At 40.2% G+C, this 21380-nt stretch overlaps 3 protein-coding genes across 3 annotated transcripts in view; 2 read left to right on the forward strand and 1 right to left on the reverse strand.

The window, feature by feature from the left end:
* cdk17 (cyclin-dependent kinase 17) overlaps positions 1-722 on the reverse strand; it is a 46015-nt gene extending 45293 nt beyond the window's left edge. Inside the window, exon 1 of the mRNA XM_044108945.1 lies at positions 589-722. The gene's annotated coding sequence lies outside the window, so the exon portion shown is untranslated. The remainder of the gene's footprint in view (positions 1-588) is intronic.
* phyh (phytanoyl-CoA 2-hydroxylase) lies at positions 697-10382 on the forward strand. Its single transcript, XM_044108948.1, has 10 exons — positions 697-940; positions 2585-2781; positions 3657-3712; positions 3931-4041; positions 4686-4854; positions 6423-6504; positions 6594-6775; positions 6854-7003; positions 8360-8491; positions 9949-10382. Exons 2-10 carry the CDS (start codon positions 2710-2712, stop codon positions 10000-10002), a joined length of 1008 nt encoding a protein of 335 aa, XP_043964883.1. The 5' UTR covers positions 697-940; positions 2585-2709; the 3' UTR covers positions 10003-10382.
* Positions 10383-12758: 2376 nt separating this feature from the next.
* On the forward strand, positions 12759-21203 carry ucmaa (upper zone of growth plate and cartilage matrix associated a). Its single transcript, XM_044109134.1, is given in 5 exon segments — positions 12759-12845; positions 12847-13122; positions 15188-15317; positions 19032-19130; positions 20750-21203. Coding segments are annotated over 5 exon segments (666 nt in total). The 5' UTR covers positions 12759-12773; the 3' UTR covers positions 20839-21203.
* Positions 21204-21380: the final 177 nt, after the last annotated feature.

Genomic DNA, 21380 nt, shown 5'->3' on the forward strand with positions numbered 1-21380 from the left:
TTAATAAACATCAACAGGGTTTTTAATGCAACAGGACGAAGAAGTTCAGGCTCGGAGTAAAATGACTTTAATTGGTCAAAGTGTTGTGTTGCTGGAGGCTTAGAAGTAAACTCCCACTTGTGACTGAAAGCAGCCCTTGCTAGGGGGCAGTTTGCATACTTTTAAGATCCCTCCGGTTAGAAGGCATTGTGAAATAGTGCAGGATTATTATGGTAACATGCATTAAGTATAAAAACGACATTTGTTTATCTTAAATTAGAAAGATCACCGATTACAGAAAACGGATGGATAAAGATTATCCAACCATTATCCATGTTGTTCTGGTATTAAATTTGCGCGTTTAAAATTATTTTGTTTGTAAATGTAATGTGAACAAACCAACGGCATCTCTGTGATAATGAGGTGAACACAGCAGGCATTGATCTGGCTGAATTGTTTCTCAGCTACTGTTTCCTCTTCGTTCTCATCCCCACGCACCACACAGCCAGTTACAGTTATTAACACTTCGTCCTTTTCTGTCGAAGCAGAGGCAACGTCGCCGTGTCCTTTATCGGACAGGCTGCGCGAGGACATTTGAGCTCGGCTTACCTGAAAATGGTGAATCCTGTCCCTCCAGGAAGGACTCTCCGGAGCTGCCAGGGCCGGATGCCCTCCTCGCTTGCCTTTATCCGCCCACCACGGTCAGCAGTGGCTCTTACGAAAAGAAAAAGAAAAGGAAAAAAATACAGCTCCGCTTGTGTTTTCGCGTTATGTACCAGAGGCTCCCACAGAGAGATAAATATCCTCGGAAACATACATAAAGGGAGGCGTGTTTGTAAACGAGGTGTCCGAAAAATGTCGTTTGTTCGGCGGCGGAGGCAGTTTAAAGACGCTGGAGGAGGACCTAACGTCGACAGACACGGGAGTGGTGCAACCGCTAGCTACACAGTCCCACGGCGAGGTGAGACGAACTTCCGTCAACTTTTCAAAATAAAACCACGCCCCTCTCTGCCTGGTGTGTTGTTTTCTGCGAGAGATTTCAAAATAAAAGCGGTTTCTGCGTTTCCGGTTAAAGCGTTCACATTACAACGCCAATGCTACAACTAAAGCGACGAGGGCACTCAAGTTTAACTGTCAAATTCAAGGAGGAAGCCGTTGCGCTAAGAAAAACAGAGGTTAGGCTGAAGAATATAGATATAGTAATATTATACATATGAGTCTAAAATGTATCACTTGGCACCAGAGCACAGGACATGTTTAGCATAAAACAAACACAGCACGCTAGAAACCCCATTACAGACTGTAAAGCATGGAGATGGAGGTGTTATGGTTTGTTGCAGGAGGGCATGGTCAGTTTATCCACTATGGCAAAGTGTAACAAGAAAAAAAAAGCGAAAGCTGAAGTACAGCAGGACCCTGTAACATGGTAATGACCCAAAACACAGTGATCTCGCTGAACCATTGCATGGCAGGAGTGTCCACAATTCCAAAGATTTTGCTAACATGGAAAGCATCAAACATTTTTTACTCATTAGACAAGTTTTCTTGCTTTCTTTCAAGGTAAAGACTGCAAACATCTAGTGAAGATTTAATAAACTGGGCTGAATGAGCCAAGAGTTTTTGAAGCAACAAATTGTTTTTGCATTTTTTGTGGCCCACAGGTACTGTTCATTTAACAGCTTTGGTCCCTTTGGCAAATCGTCTTGGCGCCTCCTGAATTCAACCAAAGATTAGATCGTTTTTAAGGTGCCTGGATTTTATATGAAAATAAGTTTAATCTTTATAGTTTATCTGTAGTTAAATCACGTTCTTTTTCAGATACGTGTAAGAGATTAGACTGTCCTATGTGACAACCCCTATATGAAGTTTTTCATTTAGCTCTCAGTGTTTTACAAATACAATTCTAACTCATAATGTGATTTCATAAAGTACTTCACTACTATCAAAACTATTTGATAGTCTTTGATAGTATTCATACTATTTGATACTATTTTATGATGTTTGATCATATAAAAAAAGCTTTTATTTTCTGTCTAATATTGTTAATTTGATCATAAGTTCTTGTTACTCTTTACCGCACTCAGAAAGTGGCTTGGAAGTTTATTTTGTTGTGTTGTGGCACCCCCTGCTGGGCAATTCCTTTTTTACAGTTTCTCGTAGAAAATGCGTAATTTCTACTTTATTCGGTGTAGACAAGTTATGAAAAATAGTTTGGAACAAAATCGTCTACAAATCCCATTTTTGACCACTATCTCTGCTCTATAATTACGCGTTTGTCTGTGTCCATAAAAAACTGTTTTCCTTCTCAAGAACTAATAATAAGCTGATAAAACTCACGACATGGTTGAGTAGTTGAAGTTAGCAATGTATAGCTTGTATTAGACATTATATAAGGGCTATTTTAGCAACATAACTGATTTGGCACTGATCATTCATTTGGATTCATATATGTTGTTATAACTACTGCATAAAACTTATACGTGCCTTCATGTCCCTTCCATTTGTGCTTACGTATTTGCCTTGAATTTGACATTCGATGTTCTAAATAAAGCTTTAAAAGTGTTTCCTAACAACGACTCAAAGTCCACCTTTAACAATTCTGCAGCGACCGCTACGTGACGTCAGTGCGTACGTGTGATGTCATTGGTGAGACCTTTCCCCCAGTACAACCATCGTAGAGGGAACTTTTGTCTGTAGGTCTCTGAGAGAGGACAGCTGGTAGCGGGGAAGATGTCTATGTCTCGGGCTGCGGAAAGACTCCGGACGGTGATCCATCATCTGGACGGAGCTACGGCTTCGATCGTATCCTTTCGTTCTGTTGAGAGATCCGAATGTTCTTGAACGTGTTCCAAGTGGAGGACATCCTGCAGATGCGCCGAGCAGCGGCTGAAACACAGGCAGCGGTCAGGGCTAGACGTTAGCAGTTTCTGGGTGTTTTAAAAATGTCCGTCTGGTTTAAAAGATCGCTACTGATCGGTTGTTTTAGGAGGTTTGCGTCTTTCGATACAGTTGTGGACCATAGCATATTTATCTATCGTTCGAATTCGTCCTTAATGTTCGCCTATGAGAATTCAAACTTATAAACGACACCTAGCTTCCCACTTTTTATTTATAAAATAACATACATTTCACAATATTACGTGAAACTTTTAACAGACTTAATTTTCAGAAAGGCTAATATGGCTTTTCGCTGTTTTGCAGATGATATGCTCCGTTTATATGAAAGTTTCATGACTGTTATGACATGCTAACAACTCAATATCCAGGCAGCAGACTCTATTCCACAGTAATATATCCTGGATCACATCATCAGTTGTTGGCAAGCATAGCAAAAGCAAATACGCCGCATTTTCTTTTGGTCTTCTTTAAATCTGTTTGGCTGTGCGGTTAGAAAGTCAGCCAGAGAAATGTCTGAGTACGGGATATGAAGGGTGGAAGAGGAACATTGAACTTCCTCCTTCTCTCTCTGCTCTTTGGTCCTGCTCTGCATCCATGAAGCCTCCCTTCAAACTGGGTCATGAAATGGGACATTATCCACAAAGAAATCAATGCTCTAGACAAAGTCCAAACCTCAGATTGAATTAAATACTGTTACATAACATCAAAATAGATAAGCATATGAAAGAATCTGGCCAAACATTGTCTACCTATCTGGTTTTTCCTTGACCGACTTTCAGAGAGCTTCCCCAACATCCGCTCAGACCCTCACCTCCAGCCCCCATCGGAAACTGAGGTAGGATGAAGCGCCTTGCTGCTCTCTCGTCTTTGACCCAGTTTGTTGAGTCCAGTTTCCTTTTTTGCAAGAACTGTTGCACAAAGTCCATGAAAAAGTCCTGGAGACATTTCTTCGTCTTAAACACAAACAGCTCATCTGCTTTCTGGCTAACAGATGTCAGCCATTTTAAGTAGCTATGTTTCAAATCGAATTTGTGTCATCCCGTTGTTGCACAGATACTCATTTGATACAGGCATACTGACCCCGGAGCAGCGGCTCTTCTACGAGGAAAACGGCTTCCTTCTCATCAAGAACCTGGTGTCTGAGACAGACATCGACAGGTTCAGGTACAGTTGAGTTTCTAAGGCTCCAAACTTAATTACCCCCCATTTATTTATTTATTTATTTTTCTTGCATTTTCTTACATCAAACCCACACAGTTGAGTCTTTTTTGTGATGAATGAATTAAGAAAACCATTTATTGATATTGAGCCTCCACTGATTCAGTACTGCCTAGCTGTAATCACCACTGCTCCTTAGCGCTTACAATACAGACACGTCCACGTAGGCTTCAGCCGAACAAGATGCTAACCGGCTGGAATGAGACTTGACAACATATGCCTGTTCTTTTGTCTGTAGCAAAACAGCTAAAAGTTGGTCAGGTTGGATGGGGAAAAAACATAAATTTTCCAACTTTGCTGCAAATTCCCTATCAGATTGTGGTATAGAATTTGATTAGGGACCTGAAACACTTGAAAATGCTTTAATTTAGTCACACATCTGTACCTTTCACTGTACATTGGACTTTCATTATTCCCAATAGAAGTTTGTGGTTGTAAAACAAAAAGACTTTAAGTCTCTCAAGCTACATACTATTTATTGCTTTAAGGATAATAAATGCAGTTAGTTTATTCCAGGAGTACTTCAAAGTTTATATCCTCGTCGCCATCAGACGTCAGACTTGTTTAATGTGTCTTTGAATCTTCTTTAGGAAGGAGTTTGAACGGATCTGTCGGCAGGAAGTCAAAGTTCCAGGCCTGATCGTGATGAGGGACGTGGCGATCGCCAAATCAGAGTTTGTTCCGGATCAGAGAGCCGTGTCCAAACTCCAGGACTTCCAGGAAGACCCCGAGCTGTTCCGTTACTGTGCCTTGCCTCAGGTACGGCAACGCAAACAGACTCAGATACGGCCCTGAAGTCTGCAGTGTTCTACGTTTAGAAGACTTTTTTCCAGGTGATTTGTTAGCGATGTAACGACTGAATGGACTTTGGAACCAGGCAGGACTTCATAACACCAGATATGACCCAGAACTTCTTACATAAACAGCATGTTTATGTAACAACGTTGAGATTATCTGCAAATGAGGCCAGGATAAACTCTGGAGTTTCATTTGGTTTTCCCTGGAATAAACTAAGGGAAATACAGGGCAGTGCAAAGATGTTGAAGTTTTTCATAATTTTTTTTTGTGTTTGTTTGTAAAAGACCTGGATACACTTGTGCATAATTGTGAATCACAAGAAAAAAAAAAACATCTAAATATAAATAAACTACCAGTAGTTAATGCTGCAAAGAACAGTGTGGCATAAATGTAACACCAAACACCTTCACTTTCAAACATGATAGTGCCAGCATCATGCCGAACAGGAAAAGTAGTTTGGAGTTTGGAAATAAAAACTGTTGGATTCTAATGAATCTAAACAAGTTGTGAGAATGTTGGGCTTTCAGAAATAACGCTTGAAATGACTCAACACATCACAATTTTACCATGTGGAATCATTTCAAAAGTGTGTTTTACATGATCAAAACAGAACTAAAGAGGTGAAGAAAAAGGGACTGCTTTGACCTTTCAAAATAAAAGTCAGCTGGAGAAAGTGAAAATGTTTTCTGTCTCGATTTAAAGGAGCCATCGGTTTCTGGACGTCTCAGCTTTTCAGGGAGTTTGTTGCAGAACTGAGGAGCAGAGAAACGAAACTCATTTTTCTCATTTTGTTTAGTTCTGGTTCTGGAAACTGAGTAAGTCTCACAAAAGCTACATTTACTGCTCTAGTAGCAGGATTTTATAATTTCTCATTGGAATAAATACGTTTTTCTGTTTCCTGTATAAAAGGAAACAACTTAAATTGATTTACTGACCGACTTTATGCAGTTCAAATTCATACTCCTGAAAATCAACAACTCGGTAATTTATAGAGTATAATTTTCTCAGACGTACTAGAGGACCTAAATAGGATAAACAGGGACGATGCTGGCCTCTCAAAGTAATGTTCAAAGAAAATCATCCAAATAATTTGGAGTCTAGCTTTCTTTCCTTTGTTGCTCAGTTGCTATGAAGGTAAATTAGGATTCCAGATGGTGTTTAAAGGCCCACGTTGCTACAGTTCTGATCTAAAGCAGACATTAAAAATGGAGCTGAACAATATTAAGCTCCAAGTGTTTTTAAGGAGTTTTCCTGACCTGGTCTACGGGCTCCAATGAGGGTGGAAGAGCCACAGTGGAAGAAATGGATTCTCATGTGAATGAATGTTGGTTACATCCTGACATTATTTATTTTTTAAAATAAACTGATAATCAGGATTATCTGTTTGTTAAAACAAACCTAAACAACAACAACAACAAAAAACATCTGTAATATATTTTCTTGCTTTTAAAAGTAAAATTCACAATATTTTAGTTTGTTTTTTTTGCTTGAAATCACTTCTGAACCCGTCTGGTGCCTCTCTGCGGCAGATCTTGAAGTATGTGGAGTGTTTCACCGGACCCAACATCATGGCCATGCACACCATGCTGATCAACAAACCTCCCGATGCAGGTGATGCAATCACCCCTCCACTACCGTGCTTTAGCCTAGCCTGGCTGTACACATCATCCTGACAGCTGCTGCTGCTCGTGTCGTTACAGGTAAGAAGACGTCTCGCCACCCGATGCACCAGGATCTGCACTACTTCCCCTTCCGGCCGACAGACTACATCGTCTGCGCCTGGACCGCCATGGAGCGAGTGACCAGGCAGAACGGCTGCCTCGTGGTCCTGCCCGGAACACACAAAGGCGTCCTGCGGGAGCACGACTACCCCGACTGGGAGGTAACGCCCCTGCAGCCGTCCTCGAAGCCCTGCCGGGAACTTCCGTAAACGCGCTTCACCAGCTCTCTGTGTCCTCAGGGCGGGGTGAACAAAATGTACCATGGGGTGCGGGACTACGACCCCAACCACCCCAGGCTGTATGTGGAGATGGACAAGGGCGACACGGTGTTCTTCCATCCCCTCCTCATCCACGGCTCAGGCATGAACCAGACCCAGGGCTTCCGCAAGGTACTGAGTGTGTGGGGAAAGCCGGTCCTGATCATAGAGATGCACCCATGTCCACCCTTCTCCCTAATGGGGTATCTCCAGCTACGTTCCGGGCGAGAGGCGGGGTTCACACTGGACAGGTCGCCAGTCTGTCGCAGGGCAACACAGAGACATACAGGACAAACAACCAGGGAGAATTTAGAGAAACCAATTAACCTGACAGTCATGTTTTTGGACTGTGGGAGGAAGCCAGAGAACCCGGAGAGAACCCACCATGCACAGGGAGAACATGCAAACTCCATGTAGAAAGACCCCGGGCCGGGAATCGAACCCAGGACCTTCTTGCTGCAAGGCAACAGCTCTACCAACTGCACCACTGTGCAGCCCATGCGCCCATGTTTGGGGGCCGATTTATAGCCTCAAAGAATGTTGTAGGATACGGTGCATTCACAAGTCAGAAAGAGATTGGAAATTTGAGGCTCATCAATCTGAAAACAGGTGACTTTGCAGTCCTCCTAAGAATCCAACAATAAACTTAATCTGTTAATATTTTTTAGAGGCATGTAAAAATGATTGAGATTGTACTGCACACAGGTTTATTATTTTGACTCAGTTTGTGTCTTTTGAAGGCAGGTGGCAGCACTTTATTCTTATATCTCAGGCTTCAAACACATGATGCATGCAGGGGCTCAATTTTTCATTCAGAAAATTTTAAAACTAACTTAAATATCTGCAGCAATTCCTGTCACAACTGAGTACAAATAACCCCAGGGTGTTGAAAACTATTTTGAATTATTATCATTTAATAATGGAAAATGTTGCGAAGGCGAGACATTTCTCTTTTAACCTCCACACTTGTTGTACTTAAAGAGTATTTCCACACTTATCTAGTGACCCAAATTTTCTGTTAATGAATTCATTATTTTTTCATTTATTGTTTTTTTATTTTATTTTTTTCATTGTAGATAAATGCAAACATTACATTACACTGGCAAAATAGGAATGAAAAAGGAATGAAAAGTAGACATCCAGACCTGATGGATGCAACCGGGTTGTTGCACCTTTTTGAACTGTCAATTTCATTATTTGTTTTAATCTATTTACGTAAATGTTATTGATGAAGTGTGCAGAATATAAACGACAAAAATGTTGTATGTAGAAAAAGCATAGAAAGAATTCTTCATTGTCTAATATTTTTGATAGCAACTCTATTTCGTCCCATTTTGGTATTGATAGCCAGGACATTTACAATCTAGAGCTGGAGAAACATTCATAGGTAAAGTTAGGATTTTAAAAAATACAGTTAGAAACATTAGAGTGGGTTTACAATACGAAAGATGACAGTTTCTGAAATGTGTGTGTGTGTGTGTTTCCCAGGCCATCTCCTGCCACTACGCCAGCAGTGATTGCTACTACATCGACGTGAGGGGAACCACGCAGGAAAACATCGAGAACGAGGTGAAAGAGCTCGCGCAGAAGAAATACGGAATGGACGAAGTGGCCTTCAAGGTAAGCCATCCAAGCTCCACCTCTGTGTTGGTCTCATGCTTTTTCATTACTGTTTACATTTAATCTTAACCGGCCGTATGATTCCAGTCTGACAAAACACCTGAGCTCACTCTTCAGCATCCTCCCTGTAGATGGGCTTCTAAGTTTATCCCTGCAAGCGTACACTTAAACTCTTAACCCAATGAGAGGCCTGACGGGATTCCTGTACATCTGGATAATGCAGCGTCAAGAACGATGTTTTTAGCCAGGCAATGTCACGTGGATGACACCTAAATCCGACCGCTTCCATTCAGATTTGTAATATTGCTCATTTCTGAACCTCAGAGTCCTTAATCTGCATTGGTGCATCATCTGTTTATGGATATCACAGCCCACAGGACTATATTTTGACCTTGTCAGGGCTGACAGCATGATTATCTGATGCTGTCTTGTTTACAAGAAAGTATAGTGCAAGAAATTAAAAACAGAAGCATTATGTGTCTGCGTCGTCAGCTGCATATATGTTGAGAGCATCAAGGACATGTGCTCGGACACCTGCAGAAGACTTTTCACTGCATTGTCTAGGAATAATACTTACACTCATTGAACTATTTCATATGTTCTCATATTAAAGCAGAATTTTGGTTCTGTTGGGACGCTTTTCATTGGCAAATTTCAAAAACGTCTGTATGCTTTTCATTGCACCTCCCAACTTTGGACTACTATGTTATGTTATATATATTTGTGTGTGTGTGTGTGTGTGTTTTCCATGTTGTCATGGAAACAGCGTTTTAGGGGCATCCTACATTTTTAGTAAAACAATCGCACGTATATTCATGTGGATGGCAAAGATGCTTCTTTTGTAAAAAAAAAACAAAAAAAACTTACATATTAGCTCAACCTCTAACCTGAAATGCATCATACTTAGCAACAAAGATGTCTCATAGTTTATTAGTTTTATAATGAAATGTGATGGAGAAGATCAAAATCAGCCTCACTCCCCACAAAAGACTCCACTCATGATTGGTTTCATTGTTGTTTTCTTGCTGTATTTACCGCTAATGTTGTCTGGAAGCTTTATGCTAGGTCCCATACTCTATGTTTAGCGCCACTTACAGGTCTGGAGGATGTTCTGTTTGTATTGTTTTAGCTGTATAACCAAATGTGACAGAGAAGAAGATCAAATTTAACGTCACTCCACACAAAAGACTCCACTTTTGGCCATTCTTGTTTTCTTTTTGCGTTTATTTTTAACGCCGTCTGGAGGCTGTATGCTAGCTCCCATACTCAATGCTCAGCGACACCTACAGGCCTGGAGGATGTTTGCCGTCTTTTTTTGTTCTGCTTGGAAAAGCCTCAACATTGCAATAGCAACATTTCCAGCAAAACCACAGGTGTTAACAGCAGTCAGGTGGACAACATGGGATTGGATTATACCAGAAATAATAGTGAACTGGGTTTGTGTGCTTTCTCCAAAGGATACGTGGGCCTTCAGGGGTCGCCTGGTGCAGGGAGAGAGGACTTCACTCTGAGGACTCATCGACTGCTGAAGGACAAGAGAAAAAAAAAAAGAAGAGAAAGCCTAATGTACTAAGCTATTTCACCAAAATTGAAAGGAAAGGGATAATATTCAAACAACAGATTGTAAGTTAAGATAGATAATCATGAGTAAATGAGGAGAGATGTAATGTATGTAGGAGAGGGAACCAGTGAGGTTGAAAAGAAGGTACGATGGAAACATTGAAATCAGCGTTGGAATGACTGTAGCACTTTACGCCAGCAGAGGCCTTGATCTTCCTTCGAGCATTATTACTAACATGCTAACTGTGATTGTTAAGATTTTAGTGCTATTTTAAGAGTGTGTATTTTTTTAACCTTATAAACAATAAAGTAATTTATGGTGACTAATAAAGTCAGCAGTGACTGGAATCCGTTTTGTTTTCTTCAGAATATAACTGCAGCAACACTAAAGTGAACATTTACATCATTAAATCAGACACGCTGAACATGATAACGATTTATCGAAGTAAATTCATCCCCTAAAGCAAGAAAATGTGTGTTTGGTTGGATTAGTTTGTTGTAAAAATGCTTCTGGCCAACAATTCTGGGACAGTGAAAAGTCTGTTCATTCCCCTTTAAAAGGTCCCACACTTGTAAGGAGAATGTATTTGTGGGCTGAGTGGTAAAAGTGATGATACAGAAACCCAGAGAGGCAAATAATTTATTTATGTATTTGTTTTACAAAATACCTATTTTCACTTAGTCTGACCAGTTTTTTTTTTCCTCACAACTTTAAAGGTATCAGCAAGTAAAACAAAAACGTTTCAAAGCTTTTGGTTCACTTTTGACATCAATTTTTGTCCTGGAAGCAAAAATAGTTATTTACAAAATTTGACCAACTGTGCCGACTATAAACTAACATCTTTGCCCTATTTCTGTAAAAAAACAAAAACAAAACACCTTTCTTTTTCCTTCTGCACTAAAAGCCAAAAGAAAAAAATATTGAGCCTTTTTTTTAAGTGTTCTTCTTACAATCCATGTTTTTCTACCACTAAGAGGAGCTGGGGTTAAACCATAGTGTTGGTAGTCAAGAGCCTGTTCCATGAGGAAAAATAAATTATAATCTAGATTTTTTTCTAAAAAATGCAGATACCACTAAAACAGCATGAAAATCTTTTTTGCCAGACTTAAAAAGTATAAATAGGGGATCTTGTTGGGCTTCCGTACAAAACAATGAAAAACTTGCCATATCCACTCTGAAAACGCCAATCTTAAGTCAAGTTTTTGCATTCAGAAAAAAAAACAAAAAAAACGATCCACACAAGGATTTGAATCCAGCTTCATTCATGACTTTAATCACTACCAGACTTTGCGGCCTGCTCCAGTTCTTGTCTGGGCGGAGCGGCGAGTCGTCTTTGCCCAGTTTCCTTCACCGGAGACACATTTCAGATCTGATCAGATCTGAGGCGGAAAACTACAGAGACCAATTTACTTTGCACCTCCAGTTCAGCAGTTTCCAATCTGCTGAAGGCTTAAACAAAGGCAGGAGGCATATGGTGTGTAGGTAAAAGTATGATCGCTTATATCTGGAACGATAATGAAGGCTTTCAGTGCTGCAAAAAGATGTTGCCACCTGCAGCTAATCTGCCTGAAAGGAAAACATACATAGAGCTTGTCACTCTGTCTAGGTAAGGTACTATTACACACCAGGTCCTCTACAGGATGCTGAATTCATCACTACAAGCTGGCCTCTGACTTCCTGGTGGAGCCTCGTCTCTGACTGGCTGATGAAAGAAAGGTCCTCAGATCTATTTGACCTGTAATATAAAAAGACATTCATCTGACCTGAGTGGAACTGCAATGACAGAGATGAGGATAGGGCTGAGGTCTCCTGCTGGGAGTAATTCCCGTCCTGCAGCAGGACAGTTTCTCCCTCTGAGTAGATTCCATCCTCACTCCATTCTGGAATTAAAAACAGAAGCAGAGCACATTGGTTTCTGGCCATGCCTTTCCTGAGGTACTTTTTAAATTGTTGCTTAAAAAAAGTGAGCAGGTTCTAAAAGGACTCTAGGTGTCTCTTTCAGAAGTTATCAAAAGATTTGAAAATCATACAAATCCACTGTTGGCTAAGAAAAGACACAGGGTGCTATTTGCAAGGATTTGTGGCCTCAGCAGTTTAATAAGCTAGGTTGAAAAAAAAATCATTATGTCTTATGGCTCTAAATGGGCCTCTGTCTCTTTAAAAACTCCTGCTCTTCCTGAAACTCCACCATCAGGAAGTCGTCACAGCATGGTTCCTCTTATTAACCCTTTAGCAACGTCTTTACCAGCTCTGCTCTGCAAAATGGCTCCTATCATGAGCTCAGCTGATGTGCGGTTCCACCAGGTGTTTGCTAATTCCTGCTGGCTAGTCTGAAGGAGTGGAGTAGGAGAGTTGCGGGGAGGGAAGCTTGGAAACTGCAGTTCCGAGGAGGAGTTGCGTCTTGTGGGCGGAGCTTGGTTCCACCCGGGTCTTTTGCGTGCACGAAAGAATCGAAGCAACACTCCATGTATTTTTGATATGAGGGAATAACTTTGTAATATGACGTAAAGCTCAAAAGCAATGGATTTTGCAGAACACTGCTCCTTTAATGAACTGCTGTTTTATGCCACATCGGTTACAGATTTGACTCATTTTTATTTATTCCTCCCTTTGGTCTTCCCCAATAGCTTCCATTTTAGTGGCAGCATGAGGCAAAAAATAAAAATAAAAATCAGGTGCTCAAAGTGGCGCAGTCTCTTCTCGTTTTCCCTCCCGGTAGCAATGGAAAAACCATCAGCTTTCCTCCACTGGATGAACCTTTCACTCCCTTCCCTCCGTCTCCTCCCACTCTTCTTCAACCCTTGCTGCCTCGCCCACCTTCCTCCCGTCCATCCTTCCATCCAGCCTCAGTCCTACTCTGATAGGTGTGCTGTTCAGTCCCACACGGATCTGGCTTCTCTCCCTCAGAATGTCCTGGACTCGAGCATTCCTCCTGTCTTCGCTCTCCGTCCTCCTCATCATCACCTGTAAGTATCTTGGCAGCACAAAAGGGATCAGCAACGTTCCGCCTTCACGGATGGAGGAAAAAAACAACAACAAAAAAAAACAGGAAGAATTCAGTGCTATTTTTTATTTTAGTTTCAAATCTATGATTGTATTTTCTTATCTTGTTTTATTGTTTGGTTTTTTTAAGAAACATTTTTACAGTTGCATCAGACATCTCTAAGTAAAACTAGCTAGTTACACTTTTCTTGTTACTGTATAAGGATCAAAAACGCAATAATTATTATATTTTGAACATAAGTTGTAAAAAAGTACTAAATTTAGTTGTTTTTTTGTTGTTTTTTTACATTTCTGCTTAAAAACAAATAATTTATGCTAGATAATATTCTTCCTGTAATATTTACTTTAGGTGCAGAATGAATAATAATTGCTTAATAATTTTTAATCAAGCGGTTAATTGTGTCATTAATATTCAAAGAATAAAATGATTTAATAAAATTAGCGAAGTGACTGTTGTCCCATTTGAAGTTAAAGGTAAAAATGTCCAGGCTGGTTTATGTCAGAAAAATGAAGTGAAATTGTCTTAGCTGCAAAATGTCTGCCGTTAGCGATAGCTTTAGCAAAACAGTTTCCTTTCCTTTTCTGGGAGTTTGTTTGTGGTCAAGTCAGTTTCAAATTTCAAACTGCACAACATATATATCTGCCCATGAGCTTTTAATGTTCAAATGTAAAACGCTAAGAAATATACTTACGGCTTCTGTTGCTAGTAAAAGTTAGCCATGGCGCAGAATTGCCTATTGTCAATGAAACAAGATTAAAAAGATTACAGTTAAGAAGAACCCATCTCACTTATAGAGCTTAAAGATTTTATTCTTATTTAGACACATTTATTTTAAAAAAAATATTAGATTATTATTATTATGGGCTGCACAGTGGTGCAGTTGGTAGAGCTGTTGCCTTGCAGCAAGAAGGTCCTGGGTTCGATTCCCGGCCCGGGGTCTTTCTGCATGGAGTTTGCATGTTCTCCCTGTGCATGGTGGGTTCTCTCCGGGTTCTCCAGCTTCCTCCCACAGTCCAAAAAATGACTGTCAGGTTAATTGGTTTCTCTAAATTCTCCCTAGGTGTGAGTGTGTGTGTGAATGGTTGTTTGTCTTGTATGTCTTTGTGTTGCCCTGCGACAGACTGGCAACCTGTCCAGGGTGTACCCAGTCTCTCGCCCGGAACGCAGCTGGAGAGGAACCAGCAACCCTCCCGACCCCATTAGGGAAGAAGGGTGTGAAGAAAATGGATGGATGGATGGATGGATGGATATTAGAATATCATAGATTAGGTCAATAGCCAATAATGGCAAAAACATCTGATGATGGTGAAACTTAACATTCCTCTTAATTTTCTCTCGCCTTCTAAATATAACATTTAGTTTCCCTTTGGAAGGAATAAAGTATTTTTGAATCGAATTAAGCACTAAAAGCAGCATGTCCAGAGCTTTTTTCTCTCCTTTGCATTGTGATCGCCTAGACTGAGACAAGCAGGGCCGGCCAAAGGCAATGTGAGTAAAGCGGTTTATTAGGGCCCCTACACCACCAGGGGCCCCCTAAAAACTCCAAATCTTTGGTGCTTTATCATGCTAACTTGATAAAGTTGGCATGGTATTTGCTATTATAACAATGAATAATACAAACTAAATGCTTTTACAAATGGAAAAACAGGTTGTATTATTTTTATAGTCATAATTAGTTAATCTCTTCCTGCTGTTAACTGCTGCCACTCTGGGGCAAATTTAAAATATCAAATTTATTGTTCACTGTAAATTTAGTGTTTACATTCAAATAGTTAAAATAATATGGCACACTTAAATGCCACTGAAATATTTAAGGCTAATGGTAATGATACTAATGATAGTAGGTGTGCTAGGAATGATCAAGCATCTGGTGGTGACATGTTGGTATAGTGGACCCCAAATGAAAATCAGCTTAGGGCCCTAAAAAGGCTTTGACTGGCCCTGGAGACAAGTGTAAAAATTGTTCATACCTTACCCGATTATTCCACCTGAATATCATTGAAATACAATCTGAAGAGTCAGAAAGGTTTGTTTCCCCTTAGCAATCTTGTAGGATATGACAAAACTGCCCTTGACTGACTAATGTCTGCTCAACCTTTACCGTCTACAGCTCCTCGTTTTTTAATGTGATTTTAACCCCCCCATCCTGTCATCTCCAGGAGCTGCGCGCCAGGTATTTATGGCCGAGTCGGACGCCTCAAACTTCTTCAGTCAAAAACGCCGCAGTCGCCGTTCACCCAAGCACTACGCCGAGGTCCAAGGTAGGTGTAGTAAAATCTGGCCTCAGCCTGTATATCGCCACAGTGGAATCACAGGTTTGTTTGGGTGAATTGATTTATTTTTGGTGTTACTTACTGTGGCATGCCGCTGTGTAGGTGCAGTGGTAGTTATGGCCTATATCAGAAACATTTGGCCTGTCGCTAAGGAGCTGAGATAGAGAGCGGTCGATTTATTGGTCTGCGGTTGGACTGGGACGGTGACATGGTTTGTTTCGACTGCGAGCTGTCAAAGTTCAGGAGAATAACAGACGCCCCACTACTTGTGCGGTTCTACACCAAGACAGAGACTCAGACGAGCTGGAAGCTGCACAAGGAGTCACAGGATACTGTGGAGCGACTTCTGCCTCGTCGGGTCTCTCGGAACAAAAGGTTCCCTCTTCAGTAACCGCCATATAGAAAGCAACTTAAAAGCACTGAAACCCAGACACGCTGCAGTCGGAATAATTTCCAGAATTACTTAATTTTAACCATTTCTATGCCTCGGGTCAATAATGCATAGGAACGTCTGTATCTGTCAGAGCAGAGGACAGCTATTTTCAGAAATGTAAAATATTGAAAAATCTTAATGTATTTTTATATTCTCCCTCTAAGCAGCCAAACTTTGTTGAGAATTAGCTACTTTTCCAATCATTTTTCACTTTAGATGTATGATATTACATAAATCCCAGAATTCTCACTTGTGAATAACTCAAGAACAAACCGGCTCCTGATTTTAAGAAATAAACCAGTACTGTGCCCAATAGAGGTTTTCTAAAGTAACACACTGTCCAGGGTGCCTACTTTAATTAGTCTATGAAAATCCAGTTAACGGGGAGTTAGCGTCCCAAAGTAAGAGCGGAAAACACACCTGCAGCCAGTCAGGTTGATTGGATAGCATCAATCAACGTGACACTAGCCAAGATTTGAATACGACAGATTGCTTAAAACACACTTTACGATCTGTAAATCTTTTTCTCTTATATCAAAACCTTTTGCCACAAGTCAAAATAGCCAAGTTGAACGTTTTCTTGGGCCACGAAACTTAGAATTATTATTATTATTAATAGTTTTATGTTTACCAGACGTTTGTAGACGAGGGATTTGTAAATCACTGCAGACTCGAAACAGAAAAAAAGTGTCTTGTGTGTTTGGCCTAACAGGAAAGTATAACTTCCTAATTTTTACGGAATAATTGTTATTTTTTTAAAAAATAATATTTTATTAGTCTTGCAAAAACAAAACAAAACAACTTCAGGGTGCAGCAACTGAGTCACTTTTTCTTCAAAAACACTTGCAGTATTTAGTCGACTTAAAAAAAAAAAAAAATGGGTGTGGCCATCTCTGAATTTGAGTAAAATCGCCACACCTTTGTGGTACGATTTACCGTGAAATTAAAATGAAGACATGGCTGTTAAAAAGTGAACACTTTGTGTTAATAGTTTCCATTTGAAGAAGACTTTAATTAGTCTGTGAAAATCTTAGCAATAAAAATTATTTAAGAGTCTCCAACAGCCGTCTGTATTGACAGGTCATCTGTACCATTCTGAAATCGGACCACAAATAGCTCTTGCCCTCCTGACCAGCTTCGCTTTAATCTGTTTGTGAAAAGACAAACTAAGAGGTTAAGAGTGGAGGTTCTCAGGAACACTTTGTGCGTGTTGTGGGTGTTGGCAGCTTTGATGGAGGGGGGAGAAAAATATATAGAGCTGCAATAATGGCCTGTTTATTTGAAGCTCTGACAATTTATAGCTAATTAAATCAGTTTGACTCATAGCTCTGTACAACGTGTTAATGTGTTCCTTTTGCATTTAATTACATGAAATACTAAGAAGAAAACCATTCTTACTGACTTGTAACAGTAGTTAGCCAGCTCACTGAGCTAGCAAATCCCATTTGTTTTCAGACTTAAAATCACAACGCACTTAAATTTGGTGTGATGTCATTCCCAAAGCAAATAGAGCACAGGATATCAGCACAATGTTTAAAAGTTTAAAATAGGTCATTAGCATTCCCCCGAGCTAATAACAAGGCTTGTAAAAACACCATTAGGCTATATGTACTAACTTGATGTCATAGCACTAACATCCAACAGAGCTAATCAAACATCTTCAATTTTTATTTCTTTTTTTTTATTATTTATTTATTTGAGAGATAAATGGCAATAATTTCACAGTAGCTTTCATTGTGGAAAATACAATAAACAAAAAGCTACATATGGTAAAATGCATCTGGGGAGCATTTTTACAATGCTAGCTTAGCTTGAGGCTAATTGTGACATTTTCCAGCAGCCAAGCTAAATTATCATTGGCTGCTTTGGAGGAACAGTGCCTAGGCAGACTGAAAGCAGACCTGTGTGTTTATGATGTAATCCATATCTTGTTTCCACTTTTGTTAAATTAGGGGTACACCTAAAAGTTTAATAAAGTTTAATGTGTGTATCAGCCATGCTCTGCCTGCATGGAAAAGGACTGTTGATTTGGTACAAAGAGAAGTAAAGAGAGATTACATAAAGCCAAACCCAGTTCACTTAATTATTTAGGTGTTTATACTAATTTGAGTATATTTGGTTTCCTCTATTAACCGAGTATAGAGGAAATACGTAAATCTGACGAGACTCCTGAATTATTTACCTTTGGTTAAAATTATCTAAGTTGGTTCAGATACTTTCTTGTTCTCCTGATTTTTGCTTCAGGTTAGATGTTTTTTAGGTCGTCCCCACCCTGCGACAAATAAAGCGAGACTTTTTTTTTACTGCTGTTCTGTCAAATGTTTAATCCACCTTTCAGCTGTTATTGGATCAGCCTAAATCCACATGCAGTATTCATGGATGACAAGGAATTTTGAAAGCTGAGATGATAAATTACAGGTAGAAGAATAGCCTGATAAAATCCATGCCTCTTTCTTCTATGTCTTGCTTCGTGCAGCGGGTTTGGGCTCTGGGTTTTTGAGAAAGGATTGCCATTAGAGTTTTAAATGTTCTAAGCCATAAAGCTTACCAGGAAAAAAATAGGCTTACTGGAAATTGCCTGTGCCGAGAACAACCATCCTCCAACGCAAAGGGAGAAGTGCCAACCAGATCGAGGCAGCTGTTAATGTTAATTCAATATTTGGAAGCGTGGCCAATGCTGGCTGAACAAATTTGTTCAGTTCCTCCGCTGCCATTGATGAAACATAAGTTTCCCATTTTGACCGGAAAACCCACGTATATTACCCTCCTTTCCCACCAACCTCCCGTATTAGTATTTTTCCCTCATATCATAATAATTCTAAATATCAATTCATGTGGCTCTCCAAACGTAAGTCACTAGCAATGCAAGGGACTTAATGCCAACAGTGAACAAACCAGGTGTTACGCTGAAAAGTGATGGTCTTCCAAATACTGATTGGATATCATCGAGTGTGGAGTGCACTCTTGAATGTCACATCGAGTTGTTTTGAATGTCTGTTTCGGTCATGTAGTTCTGTTAGACGCCAGTAAAACTCATTTTTGTATGTCCAAGGTTACAAAAAAGGTTCTCTTTCCTTAAGACTTGGAACGTTCTCCCCATCAGAATGTCATTCACGAGTATGTCAACTCTTTTGTCACAAACATTTAAATTCCTAATGGATACAGCAGTAAAAGTGTTCTTTTCATGGGTTATTCTAAGCTTTCTTAGGTATTCGTGTGCTTTGTTTTGGCGAAAGTCTAAAATGTGTTTTTCTTTTTCTCCGCCGCAGCTGAGCAGAGAATGAAGCGAGCTGCTAGCGAGAGAAGGAGGGAGTATAACGAGGAGCAGAGAGACGAATACGAGAACTACCTTGAGGAAGACCGTGACGGTAAGACAACAAGTTAGACCCCAGCGCATGCTTTCAGAAAACCGAACACCTTAACGACATGGCTGAACAAACAGCGCATTAAGAAGCAGCTAAACAGCTTCAGTTCGGACTTAGAGAGGATGATTCCTCCGGACCACAGGACGCCGCACGCATTCAAAGCATCTATTTGCGGTCCGCTGAAAGCTGACAATCATCCCCAGAGTGGTCAGAAAGCTGTGATATGGTTGCAGTCACAGTTTCTAAACTGAGAACTATTTACCATAAAAATGTGATTTCCCTGAAGGATGTTCAGGGAAGCTCGTGAAGAAAACAAAAAGATAGCTGCCAGTTTCATTTATGTGAAACCATTAGGGTTTATCTTTAGTCGTCTTCTGACAGGAAATTTGTGGCGCTTCTGGTGTAAAAAGGTTTATAACTGTACTTTAAATTGACTTGAAATTAAACCGAAAAAAAACTGCAGACAAAAAAGCAATATCCGAGATCTCCCAGCATCCCTGATTACAGTGCCAACGTATGATTAAATATTCAAGAACTTAAAAGAAGGTTGTGGTAGAAAACCAAAATTGCCCCCTGTCCATGCAAGAATAGTAGTGCGAGAGGTAAAGTGGAAGGCAACCATCACTACCAAGGCTGGTACTTTTGGCATACCAGCATCTTAAAGAAGAGCACAATGATGATCTCTGGATACCAAGCAAGGCTTACCAGGCTTTTCAAAATCAGAAGTGCAACTAAATCGGGCGTGCCGTGGTGGCGTAGGGGATGGCGCGACCCACATTTGGAGGCCTTGAGTCCTCGACGCAGCCGTCGCGGGTTCGATTCCCGGACCTGGCGACATTTGCCGCATGTCTTCCCCCCTTTCCTATCAGCCTACTGTCATATAAGGGACACTAGAGCCCACAAAAAGACCCCCCTGGTGTGGGAAAAAAAAAAGAAGTGCAACTAAATTGCTCATCTATTTAGTGTTTAGTAGAGACAAAATTGAACAAGGAAGGAAGGCTGTTGATTATGTTTAGCAAAGTGACTAACATGACATTATGTGACAACTAACTTTGTAGTCATGAGTGGTGATAGGTCTGTAATTCTTGAAGGCTCTTTGTCAAAGAATTTTTCAAGCCGTGTTAGAGTAGCTTTCCTTCTACAAGTAATGGTTCTACGTTTCTACTTTGGTTCTACTTTGAGATCGAGTCTCTGAGGAGGTCCAACGTTTCAGAGAACTGGTTTAGCAGTTAGCATAAACCGGCAAACAGAGTTTAAGATTTCAAAGAAGATGTAACCCAATGTTTTTCAAAAAATTGGTTTTATATAAAAACAACATTGAATATAATACATATAATTTATAGCCGGTAAATCAAACTAAATAAGGATCCAATTGGAGTGGCTTCCACTGAGTTGGCAACTTTGCCGCCATTTTGGTATCAAAAGACTTCAGGAATCCAGCAACTGGAAAAATATTAGCAATGATTAAATATGTGAATCATAACTTTGGTAGAACTAAGTACATAGTTATTGTTCTTCCTAGATATTTTTTCCCTTAGACTCAGGAAATGTGCTAGCTTACTAAAGTAGCATAAGCTAAAATGCTACAAGCTGCAGTAACATAAATGTCTTTTTTTCAACAGAAGTAAATGAGAGGTCAAGAGAGACGAATGAGCAGCTGCGAGAGTATCATTACGACGGCCTCTATCCTCGATTCTACTGGTTTCACTGAACAAGTGACGTCGAGTAAAAACTTCCACCTCTTCTTTATAAGCAACAAGGCGCCTGTATCAACGGCAAATGGCTGACATATGAGAGCAAGCGCTAAAGTTATTCATGTATGTGTAAGACATTAAGCTACGTTAAGTTTTCCACAAACCTTATCCTATTTTCAGAATTTAGAAATTGTGCAATATGTGTAAAGTGTTTTAACTGCACAGTTTTTCTATGGGAAGCTACCAGTTTTGCATGCTTTTTAAAATGGTTTTTATATGTGCATACTGTAGGAAGTACACAGTGCAGCTGATTGCACTGTGTGGTTTGCGCTGACTTACACATATTTAAGTTGCAAAGGAATAAAGACCAGCTTCTATGAGGCTACCTTGCCTCCACAATGTCTGGTATTTGGAGCATTCAAAAGGAGGGAAGCGGGGTGGAAAAATAAAAATGAAGCAAGCTGCTGAAGACATCAGGCTGCAATGAATTCCACATTCCAGAGAGGAAATATCTGACACACACTGGATGGAAGAGACCAACAGAGGAATGAGAAAACCA

This window comes from Gambusia affinis, linkage group LG23, assembly GCF_019740435.1.
Source record: "Gambusia affinis linkage group LG23, SWU_Gaff_1.0, whole genome shotgun sequence".
NCBI lineage: Eukaryota > Metazoa > Chordata > Actinopteri > Cyprinodontiformes > Poeciliidae > Gambusia > Gambusia affinis.